Below are 26,059 nucleotides of genomic sequence, written 5' to 3'. Positions count from 1 at the left end.
GGCCGTACCTCAAATTTGTTTACAGGGCATATAACGATAGTTAGGAGACACTTTATATATTTTGCTTCATGGTTACATTTAACCCTGTGTTTTTCCGTTACATTCTATGAAGACTTTTCTTTGTTCATCAAACTTAAATCGATATTTCAAGTTGAAAATCAGTGTAAGTGTTCTTTTTTTTTTTTTAACCCTTCATAGCTCATACTGGAGCAATGTACACATTCTTAGTACTAACAAGCAAATAAATGATAAATGACATACACGGTCATTGGTTTAAAGAATACAAATAAGCACATACAGAATATGATAATACTGCATCTCTACAGTGGTAATCATAATTGCATCACACCAAACCCAATTATAAATCACTTTTGACAGTAGTAGAAGGCAACCATAGGGAAATGTAAATCAAGATCATGTTTTGGACACATTTAGCGAGCGATTCTCCTCCAGTAAAGGCTCATAGTACAATTGTGTTACATCAAAAATACCAATATCATAACTTTTGTTGGTATTGTGAATACAACAATTAAGGTTATTTTTTTTGCATCAATGTGATGAACAATGTTGATCTCACAACAAATACATTTTCTGGAATTATCATCTTATTATTTTTTATGGAACAATAAAGATGATAACAGAAATCTCTCAGACAATACCAAATTGCATTCACTGAAATGCGATAGATCCCAACTCATAGTGGGAAATGTGCTCCAGTCTCTCTTCATACATTCCCATTGTAACAGCAGTAGCCTTATTCAGTGACCAGTTATAAAAAAAAAAAAAAAAAAAGTTTCAACTAGAAATAGCAAATAAGAAACAGTATGTGGATGCTTGAAATCTCCCCCCCCCCCCACCCCAAAAATGAATAACGACTATAACGGTGGTTAACATTCCATATCCACTCCCCTTTAACCACACAAACATACACTTGAGTTCTTGAATTTTACAGCGATTCCATGACGTCAACGTTGTTGTTGTTTTTTTGTCCATGATCTCGCCTTTATTCTTTTTGCAGGAAAAGTCCAATCTTTCACAACTGATAAGTAACTGAACCGAATCAATAGCTCATTTGTCTCAAGGCTTGAATGCTCGCAGCATTAATATAATAAAACTTCCAGAAAAAATTGGTCGGTGTGCAGTGATGGAGTAAAAACCTCAATGTGCGCTGGTTATCCTTAATAGGTGACACTTTATGCTTAATTCTACCACAGACATGAATAAAAAGGTAACGTACGGTCTAATTCAATAGATTAATAACTGTCAATGTGTTTTCCACTGTGTTCCTATGACTTCATCATCCGATGTGCCTGAGTCCATGATGTTTCTAAAGTGCCCTCAGCTTTCACCGAGGTTGCAGTGCATCAAGTAGACTCTGCCTCAAGTTACCTTACACTCCCGACAGCGTTGATGGATGCATCATCACCTGTTTGACTTGCTTTTGCTCTCACGGAAGGCCACCTGCGTCCACAGCCAGATGATAAATCACCCGCTTGGAGATGAACCTGGACGACAGGAGCATGTTACACCGGGTATTGATGCTTCCTGCTAAAAGCTTCAGAAAAAAAAGATGGGGAAAAAAAACAAACTGTGGTGATTCAAGCACATGTGGACTAACCTTGAAAAGGAGTTATCAAAGATGAGTGTGTACTCTCCTGGTTTTCGGACTTTCATTTCTCCCTTTATTGTCTCCTTGTGGGAGTTGCAGCGAGTCAGCGGGATCAACACCTGACAAAGGGCAGACTCATTTAAAGGAGACATATTACGCCACTTTTCCACAAATTAAAACAGTTGCCAGGAGTCTTCATAAAATGTCAGTACAGTACACTTATCAGCCTCTCTAAACAGCCCTGTTTAGAGCAGACGGTATTGGGGATGCTGTCCTGTATCTGTGTCTTGGGGGTCCACTGTAGTCCTGCCATCATTTGAGAAAAAGGAAAATAGCGGCTCTGTGCCCAGGTAGCTGTCATCGGTGCTAATCTAAATGAGCTAGACTCAGACGTAACAGTAGAACGTCTTGCCAAATTGAGAACGGCTTGCTAAAAGACACATTTTCTGAAATAAGCATTTGTGTAATGTCACACTTGATAGGGTTCAGGGGCTCCAGAGATCAAAATATGTGTAAACAAGCAGTTAAAAAAACAATAATCCAAGCACTACTGACAAACAAATATATTTTGTGTGTGTGTGTGTGTGTATGCCAGCGCGTCACCTTAGCCTGTTCGAGTGGGGTCTGCACACTCTCCTGGAAAACGACACTGAAGGAGATGCCTTTGGGTTCTGAGGTAAACGTCCAAGCGACGGTGACGCCCGGCCAGCCCGCGCTGATGGGCACGGTGCTGTAACAGCTCGACTTGATGAAGAGCTCCCGCGAGCTGTCACCGAAGTCCAAAATGTCGTCCACCGCGAAGCGAGACGCCAACCTAAAGCAAAAGACCACAAACGCCAAAGTGTCATCATGCAAGACGGAGTACCTGAAGAAAACTCACCCAACCAAGGGGGAGAACATCCAAACTACACACAGTAAGGCTGGAGCAGAGATTAGATTCCCAAATTTCAGAAGTGTGAGGCAGACGTGCTAACCACTAGTACACTGTACCGTCCTGCCTGCATCCCACTTTGGGCACCAATTTTCTTTGAGTTCTTCAAACGTAATAATGATAATATTTCTCTAAATTTGCCTGGTGAGCATTTGTTTCTTTGGCTCCAGCAAAGTGAGTGTTCTCTTTGTAAGCTTTTGTCATGTCATTCACTGCGTAAGCGTTACATTTCATTCGTTTCACATCAATTCTCACTTCCCATTTTGACATTAAACAAAACCCAAAACATAACAAAACAACTTGCTTCTGCCGTCCAGCCGTGTGACAGCATGTAAATGAAACGCTGTGGTGTACATTTTTTTTAATAAATTGAAAAATTTACGTCAGCTCTCCCGACTTGAGGAGGCAGATCTCGGCATCCTGCACAGCACCACGGCGGTCCTGGGGGTCTTCGGATGGGAACTCTCCTGGGCTGGCGCTGCTGCTGCTTCTGCACAGGAGAAGGAAATCATACAGAGTCAGGGGCTAATTTGAGCCTCCAATCAAAGTTAGCAAAGGCCAGATTGTCGGACGTCTCTAAAAGATTATCCTGAGAATTACCCTGTTGTGTGGGCTGTGTTAAGAGTGCTTTTTCATCCCCATTCAGCTCGGAAAACAGTCGACAATCGAAAATGTTAAACCTTTACGATCTTTATGAGCGTGGTCAGCACCGAGTGGAGAATAGCCGAAGACAGACAACAGTCAATGATAAAAAATGACATGGAAATTTCGCAACTGTGATGTAAGTACCAGAAAAGTTAACAGTTAGCCTAGCTTCTATTTCTTTTTCTGATGCTACTCTTTCCTGTTCTTGTTTTTTTCTGGGAGTCTGAATGTCTTGTGGCACCATCCTGACTGCCACAGGTCAGTCTTGGTACTACAAAAATCATCTGATTTGGAGCAGGAGATTAGCGATATTGGTGTGTGTGCTGTGTTGGTCATCTCAAGTACACCACAATTGATATTTTTCGCTCGTCATGTATGGGGTCTCTTACATTTTAGAAATCAGTTGAGATGTTTTGGACAAAACTATCAAGACGTTGTGGACAATTTTCAGCTTCCAACTTTGTGGAAACGGTTTGCCGGAAGAACCTTTTCTGTTCCTAGTGCATGAAGATATGCTTGGAAGAGTTTAGTCTGGAAGAAATCCCCCAAACACCTTCAGGATAAACTAAATTAAAGATTATAATATCCAGCACCTGCGACCTCACAAATGGCTTTCTGAATGAATGCCTCATTGTCCTAATACTTTTGTGCATACAAGTATATTTCTATAGTCGGGCCTTCAAACTACAATCTAAACGGCAATGATGTTGCAGGAATTCTTATTTGTTAGCTCAGTTTCTGAGGTTGGAATTCAAAGGCAGCACCCACGCAAAATGAGATACGCACAGATGTGCTGCCTCCTGCTGTCCATGTCCAGGAGAGCAGGCAGTGGTAAACGAGTCACCGTCAGAGACGCCGCTCACTTCCTCCTCTGTGATGATGTCGAACAAGCCATCCTCCAGTTTGTCGCCTTCGTCTGCCCCTGGAGAATACACACCATATTCCATAATCAACAAAATTGCACATTGTGTCATTTATGACCAAAACCAGACTCTTCCTTTACCCAAAACGTTCGTCACGGCTCTCAGAGGCTGCAGCAGACGACTGAACGCCGAGCCAGGCGTGCTGGTGATGGCGTCCTCCTGCAGGGGGCGCTCAGCCTCTGCGCTGCGCTGGTGGCAGCAGTCCCGGCAGCAGCGCTCTCTGGTGCCGCCCGGCTGGTGGCTCGTTGCGTTGGTCAGGCAGTAGTAGCAGAAGGGGCGGCCACAAAATCTGGAGGAAAAAAAGTCAAAGTCAGTCGCTATTCTGTAATTTTTTAATATGCAATTTAAAAATAACATTTCAAGCAGCACCTTATGATATGGTAATAAATATAAATTTATTTATACCTATAAAAGGCTGATGACATTACATTACATTATTTCTAAATTAACCCCCGTATTACGCTGCAACTCAAATTAATTTAATTTAGGAAATCCTTTAATATTAAAAATTGAAAATTAAACTTCTGCTTTTCTTTTTTAATATTTATTTTAATAACATGCATTATTTGCGTTAATTATTCAAAAAACAAAAATTACATTCAGTCAGTTTTTGATTTCTGAAAAAATATATTTTTTTTTATTAAACTACTGCTGGTCTTATTGTTTTTAAAAAAAAAATAGAAAATGACTATTGAATAACATGTATACTTTATCTTATCTAATTATTTGAAAAAAGTATATTTTTAATTTGAACTTTTTCATTTATTTATTTGAAATATATTTTACATTAAGGAGCCCTCTTTTATATATATATATATATATATATATATATGTATATATACATACACACACACACATTTTTTTTAAGCACTGCTAAATGATGGAGAATGCTTTATTGAACACCTAATGCACAGTGTGGCAAGTCTAATGTGGCATCTGTCTGACCTGCAGTTGTGCTTCCGGAGCCACCAGCCAAACGGGGTGTGGCAGCCCAGGCAGTAGTTGACGTCACGCTCTGTCTCTTCATCGCGCAGCTTCTGCTCAAACTCGAGCGCGTCTGTCTTCTGCCACAGCACGTCTTTGTCCCTGTACAAATATAACGCTTAAAAGTCCATAAGCACTAGGCGACATGATACAATATGGCTGGCTGTGATGCTATGTAATAAAAAAAATATACAGTAAAAGCTCAACGATTTGGAATTTGACCGGAATATTCTGGAAAAAAACATAATTGCCGCCTTCCGATTCAATTCATGCATGGGTCCTTGAGACTTTTTCGTGTGTCCTTTTATGATATACAGAACATGTCCATGACAACAAGGCTTTTGAATCCTTTGAATTAACACACAAATGCAGCAAACTAAGAATTGAAGAGAAAGAACAATTGTCAGTCACATACAATGCCAAAAAAAAAAGCACCCACGTACCTGATGAGCTCCACGAGCCTTTCCTCCAGGTTAACCTTGGTGCGATAGAGGTCATCGAGTTCGGCAGCTGTCCTCAGGTCGAAGTTCTGCTTGTCCAGCGTCACCCTTTTCAAAGTATCCCTCAGCTCCTGACAGGCCCGCTGAGCCACGTCGAGCTCCTCCTGGCATCTACGCGTAAAATACCGGTTGATTAGTGACAAGAAGCAAAAATCTATTAACAAGAATTCCCAAGTGGCCTCCGTGCAGTTGTTATTTGTACCCTTAAATTGTAGAAACAAAAGAATCCTTGAGGAATAACAAACACATGGATGATTGCAAACAACCATTACCTCTCAATAAACATGGTTTACACCAAAAAAAGTAGCATCTTTAATTCCAATCAAACCGGATGATATGCTATCAATACAAACAATGTCTCGCCTTGATAAATTCTTTCTCAGATGGATTAGCTCGTCCTCTTTCTGCTGAAGGAGATTTTCCGACTGGGCCATCTGGATGGTTTTCTCAGCGAGGTGCTGCCGGTATCTCTGCGCCTCAGCCTAGCAACGGTCACATACAGTTACATGATGTTTTAATGCAAAGATAAATGGAACAGCTCTAGAGAGTTGCATCCACAATTCTGTCTGAAAAAAAAAGGCAATAATGCTCAATTTTGATCCATACTGTCAAAAACCTAATTATTTAAAATGTTACTTACTGTGGTTGTAGTTACTTATACTTTGAAGTTCTGAAATATTTTATATATATATTTTTTTTTTCACTACTTTAGTACTGTTGTAAACTCTCAAAATGTCCCCCTCCCCCCCCCCCAAAAAAATCTCTGAGACAACTATAAAGCCACTGTATCTCACTGGTGTATAATTAATATAGCTCTGTGACTGTCAATCAAAACTGAGCATTATTATCTTTGTAAAGGATACATTTTTGGTACATCTCTTGTACTGGATCACATCAGAGTGAATGCCTGAGACATGAGCATTGTGATTACTTCCCTTGTTATGTCATAGGGCAGTGAATTATAATAATTATTATTATTATTAATTTAACTGCATGTGTGTGCATGCATGTATGTATCTGTGTGAATGAGTGGCGAGAGGAGACCGATTTTAGCTACTTGTAAATAGGGTCGAGCATCGAGAATCGAGAACCGATTGCACCCAGGACTAACTCAAATTTAAAAATCTCGGTTCCCAGTTTCGATGCCTCGTCCTTCAGCCGGGAGGAAGAAGTGGCGAAAACCAACGAAGAAGCGGCGAAAACCAACGATGAAGAACGCGCACGATGACGTGCTTGTGCCCAACGGCGGCTGCGGCGAACAAAGTGTGTCTTAAATTTGTTTAAATTAATGACCAGTCACCTCAGTGCAATACTTGGAATAAGATTACATTGTGCAAAGGAGGCTTTCACGATGTGCAGCGTCTGACACGCGCCGAGCTTCAGCCTACACCGCGCAGAGCTTCAGTGAAGTCAACTCTCAGTCAACTGAGTGAGTGAAACAATAAAATAAGTCCATGCCAACAGTGAGACAGTTAACAAGGTAAATGGTTGCTTGCACTGATGGTTTTTAACGTTTATTTTAGTATTCAAACCAACGTAAGCGCTGACGACAAAAAACAAAACAACAACAACAACAAAAACTGAATTTAACATCAGGCTAAAACGTCACCGTAGCAACTAGGTAGGGAAAGGAAGCAGCGTTTTATAGCATTTGGTTCCTATTTTAACAATGCTTTTCTTAACTTTTAGCTGAAACATTAATTAATGAATATTAAGTCAGTTAGGCTAGTTCCACAAAGGTTTTAGGTTTGATATTGATACTGGTTATTCAGAACCTCGAGTCAAATGTTCATTTTAGTCTATGCTGCGGGCTGCTAAGAAAATGGATGTTCATCTTTTATTTAAACCATGCAGACTTTTTTGACCCAGCCCCCTAAAAGAATCGGAATCAAGAATTGTTTGGAACCAGAATCGAAATAAGGAATCGGAACCGGAATCGTTCAAATTCAAAGGATGCCCAACCCTACTCGTAAAACTCTTTGAGATTTGCATATCATTCTATTAAAAATGCTCTATAAATGACGTTTGTTTGATTGATTGATTGAGTTGTGACAATAAAGACATTTTAGGGATACACTAAAAATAAAACAAAATAACTGAGCGATTAGAGTCGTAATCTTACGGAAATCAAGTTGTATATTTTGAAGAAAAGCAATTATTTTGCAAGAAAAAGTTTAATATTTGAGATTGAAGTCAACATCAAGAGAATACAATAAATTCATGTCATAAATAAAAGTCATAATACTAGAGGACTAAAGTTGGATATTGTTTAGATCAAGTTTTATATTTTTTTCTAGATAAAAAGTTGAATATTGTCAAAATTAAATTTGTAATATTAAGAGAATAAGGCCAGATATTTTTAAGAAATAAGTTTATTTTTGGAGATTAAGTTATATATTTAAGAAAACGCTGTATATTTTCAAGATAAAAAGTTTCACCATTACAAGAATAAAGTCATATTTTATGAGGGGAAGATAGAGGAGCAGTTTGTTAACTGTGTAACAATGCAAATAGATGATCTCATCAAGTTAATGGAAGTATTTTGAAATTCACTTGTTACAATGACTATGCCGAAAACAATATGACTTAAATATTGAAAATATCCAACTTCATTTTTGAACATCTATGACTTCAACTCCGTATATAAGTTTTCATTTCAGCATGCCCCTTGTACTGCTTCCTAAAGAATAACAGCTAGTGTCAAAGTTAAAAGAAATCTGCATGGAGTTGTGCAAGGTATCCTCTCACCTCCAAGCGCTTTAGTTTCTTCTCCACGTCAACTGTTTTCTCCTGCTCGCTCATCATCTGTAACCTCTCCTCCATTAACTCTTCGTTGACACTCTGAATGACCAAACAAAGGTATCATGACTATTATCGTGCGAACAGCGTTGCTGATAGCCCAGAAGCTCTGTGATTTGCTGGACCGACCTGCAGTTGGCTGCTGTGGCTGATAGTCTGATTGCTGAGCTCCAGGCGGAGAGCCTCGATCTCCCAGCGGGTCCTCTCCTGCAGCGTCTCCGCCTCCTCCTGGGCATCGGTCAGCATCTCCTGCAGCTTCTGCGTTGTGGCCCAAAGGTCCTCCTGGTGACGGAGCTTTCCGAGAAGTTGCCGATTCTCCTGGCGGAGCTGCTCTGCGCAAGCGTCCAGCCTGCTCGCCTCCTGTGCGGCCTCCTCCTGCCGCGCTTGCTGTCTCTCTAAGTGGTTCTCCCATCGCAGGCGAGCCTCTTCGTTCTCGGCCGTCAGCATGCACACGCGAACGCCGAGCTCTGCGGTTTCAGTGTTGGCCCGGTGCAGGGCCTCCCCGGAGTCGCTGTTCTCCAGGCACAAGGCGTCGTAGCGCTGCTTGAGATTGCGCAGCTCCTCCCTGCAGGCCGTCACCTCGGCAGCCAGGCCCGCCCGAGCCAGAGCCTCGCCGTCTCGCTCACGGATCAGGGCCTCCTCGCGCTCACGAGAACGCAGGATCTCGTCTACGTGCCGTCGGTTGAGCTCCTCCACTTGACCTTTGAGCTGTTCTGCCAAGACTCGCAGGTCCTCTCTGGAGGCCTCGGTCACCTCCTGAAAGGCCTGAGCTTTCATTCTCTCCTCCGTCCCAGCCAGGAGCTGAGCCCTGAGCGCCACCACCTCCTCCCTGAGGCGGTGCACCTCCCTCAGGTTGAGCTCCAGCTGAGCCTCGGCGATCACGAGCCTGAACGGAGCCTCTTTGGTCTCAGAGGTTAAATGTTCCTCATGAAGCTTTGGCATTTTTTCATTGCTTTCCGCCGCTCCTTTCTCATCATGCTGCTCCGAGCTCCTGCTCTCTAGCTCCTCAGCACGAGCCTGCAGAAGACCACATTTAGCCATCTGCTCTTTGAGCTTGACCTCCGTTTGCTGGAATTTCACCAGCAACTCCGCATGGCTGCTTTGGGACTCTGTGAGGCTCTCGTCCAGATTTGACAACTTGGCGTTTAGCAAGTCCAGCTCCTCATGGGCCTCAGCAAGTTGTTTTTTCAATGAGCACTGGACCTCGAGGAGCTCCCGGTTTTCCTGCTGCACACTCTTCTGTTGAGCATCCGATCGCTCCTTCTCAAGAAGAGCCTTCTTTACAAGCTCCTCTAAATGGCGGTTTTCGTCCAGAAGCTTCTTCTCGCGATCTTCAACGCACAGATCGGCAGCTTCCACCCTTCCCATCAGGTGCTTCTCGGAAGCCCTTAGAGTAGTGAGCTGGTCTAACAAGGCTTCCCTTCCCCGAGTCATCTCGGCAATACTGTCCTCCCTCTTTTTGACCACTTGCAGTAGCGCAGCATTTATCCCCTTAAGCTCACAGCACTGAGCTTTGTAGCAATCGATGTTCCCGGTTTCCTCAAAAGCATTCACGTCGTTTTCATCGAGTTTAGAAACTGGACTTTCTTTCTTCAGCTTCTCCAAGTGTTCTTCCAAATGCTTGATTCTCTCGGCGTTGACGGAAAGCTCTATGTCTCTGCTTTTTAGGGTTTTTTGCAAATCCAGCAGGTGAACCTCCAGGGTTTCATTCTGGCTATCTCTATCGATACATCTGCGCTCTATCTCGTCACGTTCCTCCTGAAGCCTCCTCCTCAGATCCTCCGCCTGGCGTTCTCTGCACTCCAGCGAAGCCTGCAGGCCCTGAAGTTGCGCTCTCAAATTCCCGCTCTCCTTCTCTTTCAGCGTCAACGCGCCCTGAATACGACCGACTGCACCCTGGAGCTCCTCTAAGCGTTTGAGCGTCTCCTCGCGCTCCTCCTTGCCCCGGGATTTGACGTCAGTCAGTTTCTCCGTGCAGGTCCTCAATTCTTCCTCCCTCAGTTTGAGCTCCTGAGACACACGCTCACAATGCCTGGCTCGGTCCTCGGCCTCCCTCTTGGCCTCCAGCCTCTTTTCCTCCGTTGACTTCAGTTTCTCCAGGAGTTCCTGGATCTTCCAGGCCGAGTCGCGGAAGCTTGTCGTTTGTTTGCCCTTTTCTTTAATAGTCTCGTCCAGCTTAGAGAGAAGCTCCATGTTTTTGTTCTCAGTAGCATCGAGTCTGTCCTGAATTTCACAGTTTTTTTCTTCCCAACACGTTTGATAGTGGTTACGGACATCCATGCTAGGAGTGACTTCTGAAGGGTTTGGCAAGCTGATGGTCTTCTGAGCTGCTAGCAACTGGCCGTTAAGGTTCTTGATGACATCTTTCAGCTCGGCCGCCTCTTTGCCTAATTCCTCTACCTGTCCCAGAAGCTCTTGCTGCCTGAGCTCGGACTGGTCGAGCTGGATGCGGAGATTCTCTGCAACACTGCAAGGGGATGGGTCTTTCAGAGCAAGGTCCCCGAGAACACTCAAGTCTGGAATTGGAAACTCCTGTGACTGAATGGTAGATGAAAAAGGTCCTTCACATAGTATTCAAACAAAAAAGGTAGTTCCTGCGTAATGCTTTATACCTGGACCAGACTGTTGACGCTGGAGCAACGACTGGGGGGTCGCCACAAGAATGATGATGAGCCAGCCCCTAATGTCCGTCTTTCATGTCACGAAAAGGGGAAAATTACAGTTTATATGAATGACTCAGGTGAATGCCGGTGGAGATATTTTTAGCTTTACACCACGCACTATATCGGCAAGTAATGACACACTTTTTCCCCCTTGCAATGTGTGAGGTCGCTCATATTTTAAGAATCAGTTAAAGCCCCTGTGAACTGAAAAGAAATGTCCCATCAATTTGACACACCACAGAGAAGAGTGTTGTTAACAACCTACCTAACTTTGGATGATTTAAAAAAATTACAAAAATGTACAAAAAATAATAATAATCGCTAAGTATATAAACACAGGCTTCAAAAACTTGAAAAATCAAGCCATCCTCTCCACTTTCGAATGCTATGCATGTGCCCGCTGAATAATGCACTGATACCATGCCCCTGTCAACTGTCAATCAAATACCACTACGTCTACATCTTTCTCATGCCGACCCATCCCTAAATGTTTGAGCCGTGAAAATATATCTGCTTAAAGTCTTTGAAAGTGTTTTCAGCAGCTACCTTTAATGTTTTAACTCACACATTTAAACATGTATAATGTATTTAGAAACCAATTACTCAATTCACTTTATACGGTCTTTAGGATGTTAAAAATCACCATGTCAAGAGTCAAGGTTCCATCTGCAAAAAAAAAATACAAGTGAGCACCATTTACCTGGCAAAGGCCGGCCAATCGATGTCGAGATCGTAACCTTGGGCTGCAACGTCAAATTGGATTTGATTGAGCTCGTAGAGGTGATTAATGATGTTCGAGGTGAGGCTTGAGTCGAGGAAGGGACTCCGGGCGTAATACCAGTCACTAAGGAAGACAACATTTTATAGGAAAACATTACCTATAGATTGCCACTGGTGGTGGTTGATAATAACTGGTGTGTTCAACTGGGGTCTGTAGTTTATGACATATGGTGGGAATTTACGTAAATAAAATTTGTACGCGAGTCGGAATGCGACATATTCTAGAAAAACAGCAAATAGGGCATTAACTGGGCAGGCCTTTTTGTGCCAAGTGACCACTTATTACGCCGCTTCACAATAGGGGCTGAACCGATTAGTAGATTCTCTGAAGTGATGACGCAATGACGGTCAGCGTGTGACGTCGATTAATTGCTAATCACATGGTTTTGCAATTTGCATTAACAACATGGAGTGTATTAACACTCCATGTTGGGCCACAGCAACTGGGAAGAGTCAGCGTGCTTGTGTGTGGACTCTGTTGAGGAGGAAGGCAGAAAAATATCAACAAACACCTCGTCTGTTGGGACCATCATAATTTGAAGACCCCCTGTATACAAAAAAAACTTTTCGAAAAAAGCTCCTATGACATTTTTCTACGCAACTTTTTCTCGAAAAACATGACTATTTTCTCAATGCTATTTGTTTTCTTTTTTCTTGAAGAGTAATAAACAAGTTTTTCTAAGCCATAATAACAGTACATATTTTTATGAAACACAATTCTATGAATATAAAACAAATGACAAACAGTAACTATGGCGGGATGTGAGCATGCATTTTTTGTGCCACGTGATCACGTCTTCCTACGCCATTGTGCAGACTAGTGTGTTACCATTCATAACCTCAAACTCCCATATGCCAATACCATCACAAATCGAGGAATCATGTGCAGATACAGACAACAAAAGGGTTCCACTGGAAGATGGTTGACTTGAGCTCGCATTCATCAAGGTTACATTAAAGGTCGAAGCAAATCTACTGATTTGAGTTTGGGAAGCGAGAAGTGGCGGTAGGAGTGCACGGGGCGTATGTTCAATCCGTGAAAAGAGAACTGAGACATAAAATCGAAACGCGAAAGTCACGCTTCTTGAAAATGGCATAAAAATATGAGACGTATGAAACAGCTACTCACCTTGTGACTTTCTGATTGATGAGACACTGCTGCAGCGTGTCGGCGAGACGCTGGTGAACCAGCGAGTAGCGAATGAATGCCCTTCCTTTGCCCAGGGAGGTTTTTAACTGAGAACACAACACACACGCGAGTCACAAAAAGGAACTTTTTATGTGCCCAATTTTGACGACAGATAACAAGATGGCATCCTGTCTATAATCCAAATTGACTAATCCAATGAACTGTAATCTCAAATGAACCTGTGTAAACGTGTGCTTGTGTAACAACAGATTCCTGGGACGGGGTGTCAAAAAATGCCTGACCGCAGGCCTCATCGGCGCACCGAGCCATAATCTGCCGTGTCGGTCCGACGGCAAACTGACGTCTCTGGTGCGTTAGCAGATGGAGGGATTTACGTGAAACAGACTTTTAGGTCTGCTGTGAGAACACCAGCTGGAGACTTACTCATATTTGGGACCGACTGATATTAAACAAAGACCTAAGGGAGTTAGGAATAAATCTAACGAGCCCCGTCATCTACATTTTTAGATTTGGCAATGACTTAGTTGACTACACGTGATGCACGTGTGGCCCGCAGTCACTGTTTTATTGGCCCGTGGCATATACTAAAAATGTAATACAACATGGCCCGCTGAAGCAAGTCATAATGTTACATATGAAAATAATACTAATAACTATTTTCTTTGGCAGCTACTATTTAACAACAAACCGAGCTTGAGGTTGTCTTTATGTATATTATGGCCTACACTCATTTGCCTTGAGCATGTTTAATAAACGTTAACCTTGGAAGAAAAAAAAGGGGTTAAAAGTACACAAACAAAAAGCAGAGTAAAAATGTGATTTATTATCAGAAATCAAATAAATACATCAATAAATATTTTAAAAGTATATACAAATATTTAAAAAATAAAAATAAAACACAATACAGAAGATAAATAATAAATAAAATATATGAATAACACCCCAGGCAACTAAAAGCCTTAAAATATATTTTTAAATTAAACTGTAAAATTATTGTTGAGCGTTAAAGGAAAATGACTTTTGGAACACAGATGCCAACATGGATCGCGTGGGCCTTATGTGCATGTGTGGTATCAAGTTAGCCGACTACACTTGTTGGAATGCTTAGGAATTCACAATTCTATCCCCATAATTGTAGTATTATTTTTGTATATTTGAGTAAAATTAATGTATTTTTCGAGCTTTTTAAGTATTTTTAGTCATTCTCAAAACCTTTATAATCACTATTCAATTCAATTATTACCCGTCCATGAGTATTGTAACCTTACTTCTTTGTAAGTGAGGTGTCTATTTTGATTTAACAATGTTACCAAACATGGTTTCTTGCCATACAAGATATACCGTAAAAACATAGCAGTTCTAAACGTCTCCATAAGGAAGTCGTTGGATCTGTTTAAGCAAATCCACCTTGTTATAAGGCGCACTACAGAGCCAAACAAGTCCTCTTTTAAATTGCGCATAAGCTCATCGGAAAAATCTACCAAGTTTGACTAGAACCACAGTTTGTGCTCTAAGATTGAGAAGCTCACCACTGTGGATTCCCGGGAACAAGCGAAGGAAGGAAGAGTAGTTGCAGGTGAAAGAATGCAAGTGAATCGGTCCAGAGTGAGTGGCCGCAGGATTAGTTACATGATAATACGCTCTGTGTATTTGTGTCTGTGCTTGCCTCATACGGCATACTGCGTCTCAAGTGTGTGTGATAGTGTGTGTATGTGTGTGTGTGTGTGTGTGTGTGTGTGTTGCAGAGCAGGATTACCTCAGGGATGGACTTTACAAAACGGATGCCATCGTTAGCACCCTTGATCTTAATCAGGCAGTCGCAGAAGTAATCCCAGTAGTCTTTTCTCTGGCCGAGAAAGGTTGTCCTCTCCTTCAGGTCAAACTGGAAACAGTGTTGTTTAGAACTACTTGAGGACAAATCAACAGCGCACAGGATACATATGCATTTTTTTCACAATTTTAAACCATTCCCATGTTTCTTAAACATGCTTTTGTTCAAAATTACAGCAAACTTCTCTCCCTTTATCAACCCTCGCTAAAATTAGCCTGTTTTGATGGCATGGTCCTCGCTCATGCAAATGAGTCGCAGCTCAGCCCGCCCCATCTTCTGCGGGGTCAAATGGAAGTACGGCTTTAGTCGCCCTGATGACTAGAGGCGGAGCTACTCTTTTTATTTAATAAAACACACTTCATCCCCAAGCCGCCAAAATCACATTTGTCAGTTTGTGTGCGTGGTGCAGAAAGCGGACAAATCGGCAAACACAAATAGTCCCTCCCACCAATTCATTAATTCCATTACTATGCCCGTCCTGAGTTTGTGTCAAGCTTCTCAAGTACCATACCTGCAACAGGTACTCGAGTTTGTAGAAGAACTTGCGTAGGTTGGTGCTGTCGTCAGTCACGGGCTCCGAGTACTCGTGCTCTTGACTCAGCTGAAACACAGCATCTAAAAATAAAAGTAAACGAGGGGTCACACATATTTTCTTTTTCTTACAATGGAGAAATATATGAAAAAGGTTATAGTCTTACAAGGATAAAGTAATATATTTTCGAGATTCAAGTCTTTATTAAGAGGATAAAGTCATATTTTGGAGAAGAAAGTCATATCAAAACAGGTAAATTTCTAATTCTGGCCACAAATGCGAAGAATTCGTCTACGTCAAGCAAGTACTGTATCTCTCGATTCCTGGCATACAATTAGCAACTAAAACTCCTTTCAATCAAAAGGTCAATAATCGCTTCAAAGTCCTGATATTGATAATAACCTGGGGCGTATTTCTTATTTTTCAAACCTATACTCAAGCATAACTTCACAAGATTATTGCCAATCCTTACCCAGACAAAAAAAATAATTGCTCCTCTATCATCCCCTCACTTCCCCATGTGAAAATACACATTTATTCTTGTACTATTGTCTTTAATCTTGAAAATATGACTTATCTAAAAAATATAATTTATTTATTCTCATATTACAATTTCAATATAAAAAATTACTTTTTAGTTTTGTAATATTATGACTTTAATCTTGAAAATATACAAGTTTAAAAAATATATATCTGTCTCATAATAGTACGAGTAGTTTTTTAAATAATTAACTATTTAGCTCAAAAATGTACCTTTTTCTTGCGATATTACGACTTTGTGGCAGTGTAATTCTTTTGATTTCTTTTCAGTGACCCTAACACTCGTAGTTTATTAAATATTTTGGTTACCCGACGAGAGTCAAAATGTTATAAACGGCGTACAAAATAATGCAAAGGGATACAAGTTTGATACATACTTCTGAAATAACACATTTTCTCAAATTATCTTTAATTACGTTATGTTAATATTAATATTAAACAACAGCACACAACTGTGAAGACAGCATGTTAATGACTTCATCCAACAGATTATCACCAATGATTCAACAAGGTAGAAAAGAGACACATATCAATATCCAACACTTTATTCCTATAAATCTCTGCAAGCGTCTATATTTTCAAATGACCACGTTTACAACATCCCTAGGAAATCACAATGTCAAATCACCAATGAGCTATTTTTTTACGCGGGCGACGTCATGTGGTGCTCGCTGGGGGCTTCTTGGTGCCCGTGTGTACCGTGTCGGTGACCCCAGATTTAGCGTGTTCAATGAACCAAACATGGATGTTTTTAGAATGAAGGAAGAAGCTGGAGTACTGTGTGACAATGTACAAACTCAACACAGGAAGGCCGGAGCTGTGATTTAAACCCTGAATGTCAGAACTGTGAAGAAGACATGCTAGCCACGTGGCTAGTGACAACACAACCACAATGACAAACTTTTCATGAAATAATTTTAACTGGCAAAGATGCTGTTGTCTTGTGTATCTTCATTACCATAGAGATCTTTGATGACCCTCTGCAGCTGATTATGGCCAACCGAGGAGCCTGAGGTGGCCATTGTGCACCAATTCTGTAGGAGGAATTTCAAAAAGAAACTTTCTTACTCACACAACACAAGACAACACTGCTGTCTTTTTCTTTATGTGGAAGACACTTGATATTGGGTCAAACTGAGCAACTACTGTGGGAAAAGCAGCGTTCGTTTTCCCAACTGACAGGCGACATTTTCGACAACTCAGGTTACAGAAACGCCATCTTTTACAAAAGGTAAAACATGTTTTGTCCATGTTTTATGTCATTTATGAGCCGCTGTAAACATGACATCGACGCGTCAGAGGAGGAGAGACGTACCGTTGCTATTTATACCAGCGACACCTGCTATCGCCTCCCCACTTCCGGGTACTTGAAAACGTTAATACACTCAAAATGGCGGTCATGCTGATAGTAAAATAAAAGAAAAAAATACCGCAGCTTTGTAATGGTTGACAAAATGAGACTTATCTGTCGTAAAATTCTCCTGAGTGGTCACTTCATACCTGTGTTGTTAAACTAAAATCTGCTCCTGTTAGAGGCGGGTCCGACCGCATGATTGACAGGTAACGCTGACCAACCGGGTATCCACGGCTCTCCAAAAGCTGATCAAGTTTGGTTGAGACACTAGCTATGAATAAACATACAAATGCATGTTTATTAATGAAGAAGAAGAAAAAGAAGAAGTGGTTATTAGTTATTTTCTTTTTAATCGTATGAATAAATAGTTAAATTAAACGTGGAGAAAATATAAGCGAAAAAGATCCACCCTGTTTACACTATAAATGTGTAATATTATAATATAGAACTACAAACTGTTCTTTATTCATTATTTTCTGTATTTTGACATACATTATCCAGTCTTAATTGGAATGGCAAAAAATAAAAATAAAAAAATAAAAAAATAAAAAATAAAAATAAAAAATAAAAAAAAAATATATATATTCTTTTCACTATTTTTTTGTAGTACTCTGTTTTAATTGTAACTAGCACAAAAAAAATAAGACATTTTTGTTCATGGTATTTATTGAATCGTCACATTTATTTGATGATAAAAGTTTGTATGGGATATTTCCTCAAAAGCGGCAGAGGTGTAACTATTGGGTGGGGGTGGATGATGTGGAATGGATGTTGTCAGCCATATGCGTCATGATTAAGGAGCCATATCCAAAGACTGCAGTGTGTGTACTAGCATTGGTGCAGGTACAGTACTTTTCTACATTATTTTGTCATTTAATGGGGGTATTTTTTCCCCAAAATATTTTATACTTATTAAATGCAGTGATAGCGTCAATAACCAGATGTGTGTGCTTTTCAGTTACACATTTTTAAAAACAGATTTTCTTTCCTGTAAATTAGGCCATTTATAGCAACGGTATTTTGGTGACTTTTTTTTATTTTTTTTAATTATTATTATTATTTTTAGAATGGACAAAAACTGCTGCGCTATTGTCAAGTGTCCCTCTTTTGGGACGCAAAGGTACTCACTCGTTCGCTATGCTCTGCTTGGGACAAAATGCCAATATTTGGGACCATTACGTTTTTCTCAGATTTGCAATTCATTTTGCGTTGACGCCACGAGGAGGAGTTGAGAGACAAAACCTTGAAGAAGCACCGGCTTCATTCAAATGTCTTGGCGTGGATTTATTTTGGTTTCACTGTTCAATACAACGACAAGGGAGAGAAAACGACTATTCTGCGTGTGAGCGTCTTAGGCGGGAGTTTAGGCCAATCGTAGAACCTTGCAGGTGTTCTGAATTCTTATGTTGGACTATCTGAAGCTCGCCCGTACCACGCCGCGGCTCGTTACTGCAAAACCCGTAAATCTGGGCACTCGTAAGTCAAGGTCCCACTGTTAAAGTGTTTTATAAGGGTGTGATGATACATATTCCGATACTGTCCAAATACATTTGGTCCTAACTTTGTGTGATCTTCTCTCCACGGTAGAAATGGCAGCAGCTGAAGAAGTCACCGCTATCACAGCAACATCAAACGCGACCACTTACTGGACAGGTGGTTTTGCTGATGATTATGACGGTTATGATGTGGACTATCAAGACGAAATGTGTAACGCGAGCGCCCTGTTGGAGTTTGTCAAGATCTCCAGTCCGCTCTTCCTCTCCACGGTGGCGGTTCTCGGCCTGACGGGCAACGTCCTGGTCGTAGCGATTGTGCTGAAATACGAGAAGGTCAGATCCCTCACCAACGCCCTCATCCTCAACCTGGCCGTGTCGGACCTCCTCTTCGCGGCGGCGCTGCCCTTCTGGGCGTACTACGACGCTTGGGGCTGGGGTTTGGGGGACCGCGCGTGCAAGCTGGTTAGCTTCGTGTTCGACGTGGGATTCTGCAGCAGCAGCCTGCTCCTCATCACCATGACGATCCAGCGCTACGTCGCCGTGCTCAACCCGCTGTCCCGCCTCGTGTCAGCGGCGGGCGTCCACAGCCTGCTGGCGTCTATACTCATCTGGTGCGCCAGCGTCCCGGTGTCCGTCCCGGCTGTCGTCCTCACAGTGGTCGTGCAGCAGAACGGCCAGAGTCACTGCGAATACGACGATTCTGTCAGCGGCTTGTGGGGAATCTATCAGCAGAACGTCCTTTTCGTCCTCATCTCAGGCGTGTTCCTCTTTTGCTACCCTCGGATCCTGTGCAGGCTGCTTCGTCCTTCGGCGAGGAGACGCAAGAACAAAACCTTGAAGTTGATTTTCACGCTCATGCTGCTCTTCTTCGTGGGCTGGGCTCCGTATAACGTCACGCTCTTTCTTAAATCTTTACGTTTCTGGTCCCAAACGCCCGTGGACTCTGAGACCATGGCGGGGCACTGCGCCAGCTACAACCTTCTGGACTTCACCTTTTACGTCAGCAAGCTTTTGGCCTTCTCGCACTGCTGCCTCAACCCCGTTCTCTACGTGTTCGTGGGCTCCAAGTTTAAAAGTCACTTGAAGAAGATGATGGGGTGTCAGCGTCGCAGCGACGGCGGCGGTGAAGGCGGGCGACGGAACCGACTCGTCATCACATCCCTGTCTAGCGGGGACGACCTGTGCGTGTAGCTCAGCAACCTTTTGTACGTGGCGTACGCCTAACAAATATCAGGTTAATGCAACTGCTAAAGCGATATAGTGAACCCCCGCTATTCACGGAGGATACAAACCGAGCTCCGTCGCAAATAGTGAAAAACCGCATGTAAATTGCGCCCACCCGAAATGGTTGGTAATTGCCTATAGATGCTTCAAGATGGCGGCATAAGCCCTTTTTTCTTTTAGGCAAGCATTGAAGCGACCTAATGAAGCTCCTCCCCTCAGTTCAATGTAGTTTTTTTGTGTCACCAGGTGGCGCCAAAGCAATATTTTTACATTAGATATGGCCTTGACCTATGCACAAAAACAGCAAATAAGTGAGTTTTTCAGAGAATAGCGGATAACGGGTCCCCCAAAATAATGCAAATGCCGAACCGTGAATACGCCGTTGTTCGCTGTATCTGAAGGTGACGAAGGCTATATAGTACTTTGACACCAAACACGGAAACTTCATTCAAACTAGAGTCTTTACTGAGTATATCGGCATTGACGAAGTCAGTCTAGCAATTTCCCAGCTTTGCAGGTATTATCAGAAGCCCATTTCCACTGCCTGAAAAATTCCGGTAGTTTCCAGACTTTCCCCCATGTCGCAGTCTTGTATAAACAACACCAACACAGAATGGGGGGATGAAGTCAACCTCTCATTGTTTCCCTTAGTATCAGAGGATTCTTCTGTACCCCCTGAAAAAGCTAGCTTTTTTTTCCCCAAATGTTGCTTTTCTTTGCCCACCATATTTTGCGCTTGGGGTTTAAATATTAAAATGTGGAATGCACATATCTGTATTACACCTACATTTTAGGTTCCATCAAATGAAAAATACTCCATGTATGCAAACAATGTTTCTGAATGAAATTTAGACACTCTTAGTCCACATCTGTTTTGGTTTTGTGATCCTCAGTTTTTTTTATTTTATTTTTCGGGAGGGGGGGCGGGGGGGGGGAATTATATTATCTCTTTTTCTAATAGGGCATAACCCCCCCCCCACCCCCAGATTGACCTTGTGCATGTGACTCAGAATAAACAAATTAGCTCTGAGCAGCAGGATCTATAAAAATGTAATCCATAACAGACTGCATTTTTGTGATTAAAATTAGTGGCGTGGAACCAGCTCACTGGGCCATGTCCTTGTTTTTGTTGCTTTTTGGGGTGAAAATGAGCAAGACTTGTAAGAAATGGGTATCAGTAATTAAAGTCGCGCAAGAACCCTTTGCTCACCTTTTCAAATATTTTAACACAATTACGTGTCATGCACCTCTTAGGGGCCTCGTGCTGTGTTGGCCGGCTTGGTAGGGGGTCCACAGAGGAAGGGATGTGTGTGTGGCGACGGCGGTGTAACTGCACTCCTGTATGCGTCTCCGGGGGTAGATTAAGCTTAATTAACTAAACCATCCAAGCACGCTTGGATGAATGGTTACAAGTCAAGGGCAGAGCAGTCACACGTTCCCTGGAAGTGTGACAATGTGACCACATTCTCGCTTGTGAGGGGACACCACCGAAAATATGTTTTCAATGAAATATAATAACGTGTCAGATTTTGTTTTTAGGTAGGAAAAACACACAGTTTTAAGGCACCTGTCTCAAAAATGTCTACAAATGTATCCAATTGTACTGTGGTACTATTTATAGAGGTAGTTTATAAATAAACGTATTCTGCTTTATTTTAGTGACACATTATTTTACGTTTACCGGAATGCAGGGGTTTTCCATGAAATAATATTTTTAAAAATATGTCATTTGAAACAATGAGCGATTGCAGTATATTTAAAAAAAAATGATCTCATCATTCATATACTTATCTGTGTACTTAATGTTTAATATGTAAAATCATTCAAGTATAGCAGCATTTGTATTAACCTTGAGTAACAGCAAATACGGAAATACAGTATCAAATATCGCCCCTTGTGTCATTGTAATGTGCAAAAATGTCCTCCAGGTGGAATAAAAATATACATGAAAACTTCAATATAAAAGGTTAAATGAAATAATGCACATACAAATATTAAGTATTATTTTTCTAAACTCAAATGAAATCATATATTTTAAAAAGCATTATCTATAATTAAAATACTACATTTAAAAAACATATGTACAACATTTTTATTATCATTAGAAAAAAAGTATTAATAATTCAATTATTACTTAATTAATTAAATCTAACTAAATTAAAACAAAACATAAGCTACAGTATATCAAATAGATAGAATGTTTTTAATTTATTAAAAACAAAAAACATATACCCAACATTACTATTGAATGCTAGACATACAAATTGTTCTTTTATCATTGATGAAGAAAAATTAAACAAATAATGAACAATCATTTTTTCTAAAATAAAGAAACTGAAATTACATAACACAAAATCTTAAGTATTATCTAGCCATATTGAAATTTTAATTAAAAAAAGAAAATTAAATCACAAAAGAAATTATTAAGTATTATCCATCTCGCTCGCAAGTTAGTTGAAAATAAAATTTTAAAAAAACAAAAAAAAAGAACATTTGTGTTCATTTATGTTCATACTTTGTGATGTTCTGTTTATGTCTTTGTGTAACACGCTACAAACTCAACTCAAGTAGAAATCCGGAGTTGAACTCGAGCCCTTCGTTGCCAGTGATATTTTGGACAATGGCGCGCTTCAACAAGGCCCTTCTGTTCCCAGTGCACAAAATAAGGTCCATCAAGGCATGCTAGGGTGAGTTTGGTGTAGAAGAACAACCCCATCAGAGTAAGAAGATTGGAGACTGCATTGAATTTTTGTTATTATTATTTTTATTATATTTTTACTTCCTGCAAGTGTGAAGGCCGCATGTGTCCCTGGAGTTTTTTGTTCATGCAACCTTCGGTGACGCCAATGAAAGTCATCCTCGTTTGTTAGCTCGCGGTGTGTCGGTCCCCAGATCGTTTTCTCAGCAAACGACGTTGTTGTTCCGTGTCGCTTTTTAGCCACCAGCTAAACAGCTGTTGTTGTTTTCTTGCCACGCGGATGATGATGATGATGATGATGATGATGACGACGAAGCCACCAGGTTTAGGGCAACCCGTGCAGTTTACTCCCTTCTCCTCACTTTCATACCCCCCAGATATCCGCAAGAATCATTACTGCCGCCATATGCCACTTGAACGGATGCCGGGCGAAACGTGTGCATTGCTGATCGAATCTTGTCACGCGTTAATGTGCGTGCAAATCGATTACGCGCCAAACCCTCCTAATGGCCGGGAAGAAGTGTTTTAGTCAACAAATAGAGATGACTTCATCACACGTGGCATTCCCCTCTTGGAATTTGCTACAGGAATGAAGTGCTCCCCCGCTTTATAGCGGTTCATCGCTCGCAGATTTTGAAGCAACGTTTTTGTCTGGGTTTGTTTTTATGGGTTTTTAAAGTCTACGAGAAATTCCAAATGGGCCTTATGTAGAACGACACGTCACCAAATTGGAAAACAGGTTGGCGAACCTCCTGCGTGCACACACAAAACCAAGTCTAAACATCGGATATGGTCATCTTTGGTAGCTCTTGAAGACATCTTGTGTAAAACAAAAGACACTGTAGAAGTTCAATACAGTATTTCTACATTTTGTCCCGGTCCTGAAGGGCTCCACCAGAAAGGAAGTGCATGGTTTCGTGCCTTCATTGTTTGTTGGTTGGTATCAAGTTTAAAGTAAACTTTAACAGGGAGTGACAAATAAACAGCTTGAAGCAAGCACACTTGGCCTCTTATTTGGAGAACTATATGAGCGGGAGAGTGAGACCCGAAGGCCCTAAGGAATACTTTCATGAGTGTGTTTTAATAATAGATGGAATAAAACTGTATGGCCTCCTTGTATGACAGATTTATATCACACCTATTGCAGGTGGGTCAGGTATGCAAATTGTGCTGCAGATGCAGTTGCACATTTCGCCACCAGAGGGGAACAGTATGCCTTTCTATGTTGCCATGAGTTGAGTGACATGACAAGTTGCATGTTGGTCAACTTCTTACTTTCGGGGGAACATTTGGTGCAGCCTGTCGATGAAATCTGCAGCAAACGTGCTCACAAACAGACACACACACACACACACACACAAACGCGCGCGAGCTTCACACGTCTCCGTTTCAGGGTCGTCCTCGTCTACTTACCTGCTGTTGTCACACACACAAAATACAGCGATTAACTACCATGGAGACTTAATTAACAAATCAAACATCTGGACATGGCCAGTAGGCTTAGACGCCTTTTGTAAGATTGCTTATGTGATGGATCAAACACAGCATCCTTCCTAGAAAATGTCCTCATCTGGCTCGTGTTATCTTTTTTAGATTTATTTTTTTTGCAATTTTTCAAACTTGCAATCATTATTGTTGATCATTTCTAACGATTTCATTTCTTACTTTTTCATTAACGAAACATAACAGAACACATCGTGAAGAAAGGTAACAATGTAACATAATATAACAAAGCGTAGCCTAATCTAACATTTTTCTTATTTTCCGCATTTTTCCTTTTTCCATTTCAACTCAGTATTTCTTTTTTCTCTTTACTGTTACATAACGCATCACAACAACATGCCGTGCAACACAACAAATATGTTCTTGGATGAAGACCAATAAAATTTTGAAACAAACTGGAACCCTATTTTGCACTTACTGTGCAATGATTATTGGAAACAAAATGAATGTAATATAATGTAACTTAACATTATGTAACGTCCATATAACGTAATGTAACATAATATAATAATGTGATGTAGCAAATTGTAACATAATGGTTTGTAACTAAAGTAATTTAACATAATGTAATGTAACGTAACATCATGTAACAACATAAAAAACGTAACATAATGTAAAGTAGTGTAACATAGGACAACACACGGTACAAACAACCAACCCAACATTACATAGCATAATGTTAAATATTTCAGAATTTGTCCTTTAGCTGCTCAATATCGTGTCATAAAGCAACGTAACTCCTCATATCACGCAAGCTAACGTTAGCATGGCATAATGTAATGTGATGCGCTGCAACAACCCCAGATGCGTTTGTGCTGCTTTTTTAGCTTTACTGTTCTTTGTGTGCAATTACGCGCTCATCTGAGTACAAACATTTCCAGGCCGAGCGGGTCTGATGGCAAGCGGACCCACCCGGACCTGGCACGATCCCCCGCCCACTCCACATTGAGCTATTCTGCAGACTGGGCCTTTTTTTGGCTTAGTCCTCCTTGTCCTCGGGCTGCACCAGCTGCTGTGTACTTGCGACTACATTCCACGCGCCCCGACATGGCGTCCTCTACCCGCCTTCCTCCTTTTCCTCCTTCATAGGCGCGCTACCGATATTTTTTTGGCCGTAACTTTGCGAACGGTGAGTCCGCGGAGTGATTTTCCATGGCGGCGTGCATAACTAATGGAAACGTGTTAAAAAATCATCGCGGAAACGTCCTTGGGAAGACAAATGAATTTTCAGCAGAATAATTAACTTAATTAACAAATTTGCATGCATATTCATCAGGGCCATTGAAGTCTTTCCAGCTCAGCTTGATGAACGTTGCTGTGTAATAACCAGCTCATTTACATTCTGCCATCCAGCGCCATTTGCGCGCATTACTGGGGGAAAGGCGCACGTGGTGTGTAACGGCGTGCACGCACCGCTCCTTTTCTTAACATGTGAGCTGGATGAATTGATTTGACATGGCCGTTTGTTGGCCGCGCACCCCGATTCGAGGCCCAGCTGCCTCCCCCGCCCCTTTGCCCCCCCCCCTACATATTCATGCCCACGAAGCTCAATGTGACACACGGTGACCTCGCATCCCCCAGCGGCCCCCTTCGCCACGTCCTTTTTGGCACCCAACCTGCCTCGTAAAAACTCTCCATGGCTGCCAGCCTGTTTAAAAACCTGAGCCCCCCCACCCCCATGGGTACCCACGGCCCACCCCCACTCCTCTGCTCCTCTGTGTCTCTGCAGGGCAATCTTTAAAGGCGGCAAGGTGTGACGGGACAGACTGGCAGCTCGGCAGCCGCCGCCCCAGGACGGCGGCGTTCCGTCAGCCGTGAGCGGGCGCCGCGGCGCGGGCCCCCGCGCTCGGCCCCCGTGTGCCTTTCTCATGCCTCATCTATGCCAGTCTCACACAAA

At 41.8% G+C, this 26,059-nt stretch overlaps 2 protein-coding genes across 4 annotated transcripts; one reads left to right on the top strand and one right to left on the bottom strand.

Moving 5' to 3' along the window:
• Window positions 1-260: 260 nt before the first annotated feature.
• fyco1b (FYVE and coiled-coil domain autophagy adaptor 1b) lies at window positions 261-17,453 on the bottom strand. Of its 3 annotated transcripts, none has more exons than XM_061797576.1 (18): window positions 17,388-17,453; window positions 16,846-16,921; window positions 15,327-15,430; window positions 14,741-14,866; window positions 12,964-13,070; window positions 11,755-11,898; window positions 11,004-11,082; window positions 8,521-10,929; window positions 8,341-8,433; window positions 5,956-6,074; window positions 5,536-5,703; window positions 5,054-5,194; window positions 4,189-4,397; window positions 3,954-4,107; window positions 2,923-3,030; window positions 2,213-2,423; window positions 1,619-1,728; window positions 261-1,505 (listed from the first exon to the last, which is right to left on the bottom strand). In XM_061797576.1, exons 1-18 carry the CDS (start codon window positions 17,436-17,438, stop codon window positions 1,448-1,450), a joined length of 4,467 nt encoding a protein of 1,488 aa, XP_061653560.1. In that variant the 5' UTR covers window positions 17,439-17,453; the 3' UTR covers window positions 261-1,447. The 3 variants fall into 3 exon arrangements, with proteins under 3 accessions (XP_061653560.1, XP_061653561.1, XP_061653562.1); XM_061797577.1 differs by having other exon boundaries at window positions 3,972-4,107; XM_061797578.1 differs by having other exon boundaries at window positions 17,203-17,424.
• Window positions 17,454-17,985: 532 nt separating this feature from the next.
• On the top strand, window positions 17,986-21,882 carry LOC133488917 (chemokine XC receptor 1-like). Its single transcript, XM_061797444.1, has 2 exons — window positions 17,986-18,084; window positions 18,829-21,882. The coding sequence occupies exon 2, from the start codon at window positions 18,831-18,833 to the stop codon at window positions 19,926-19,928; it is 1,098 nt and encodes a 365-aa protein (XP_061653428.1). The 5' UTR covers window positions 17,986-18,084; window positions 18,829-18,830; the 3' UTR covers window positions 19,929-21,882.
• Window positions 21,883-26,059: the final 4,177 nt, after the last annotated feature.

This window comes from Phyllopteryx taeniolatus, chromosome 14, assembly GCF_024500385.1.
Source record: "Phyllopteryx taeniolatus isolate TA_2022b chromosome 14, UOR_Ptae_1.2, whole genome shotgun sequence".
Lineage (NCBI taxonomy): Eukaryota > Metazoa > Chordata > Actinopteri > Syngnathiformes > Syngnathidae > Phyllopteryx > Phyllopteryx taeniolatus.
This window is presented reverse-complemented; position numbering and strand designations above follow the sequence as displayed.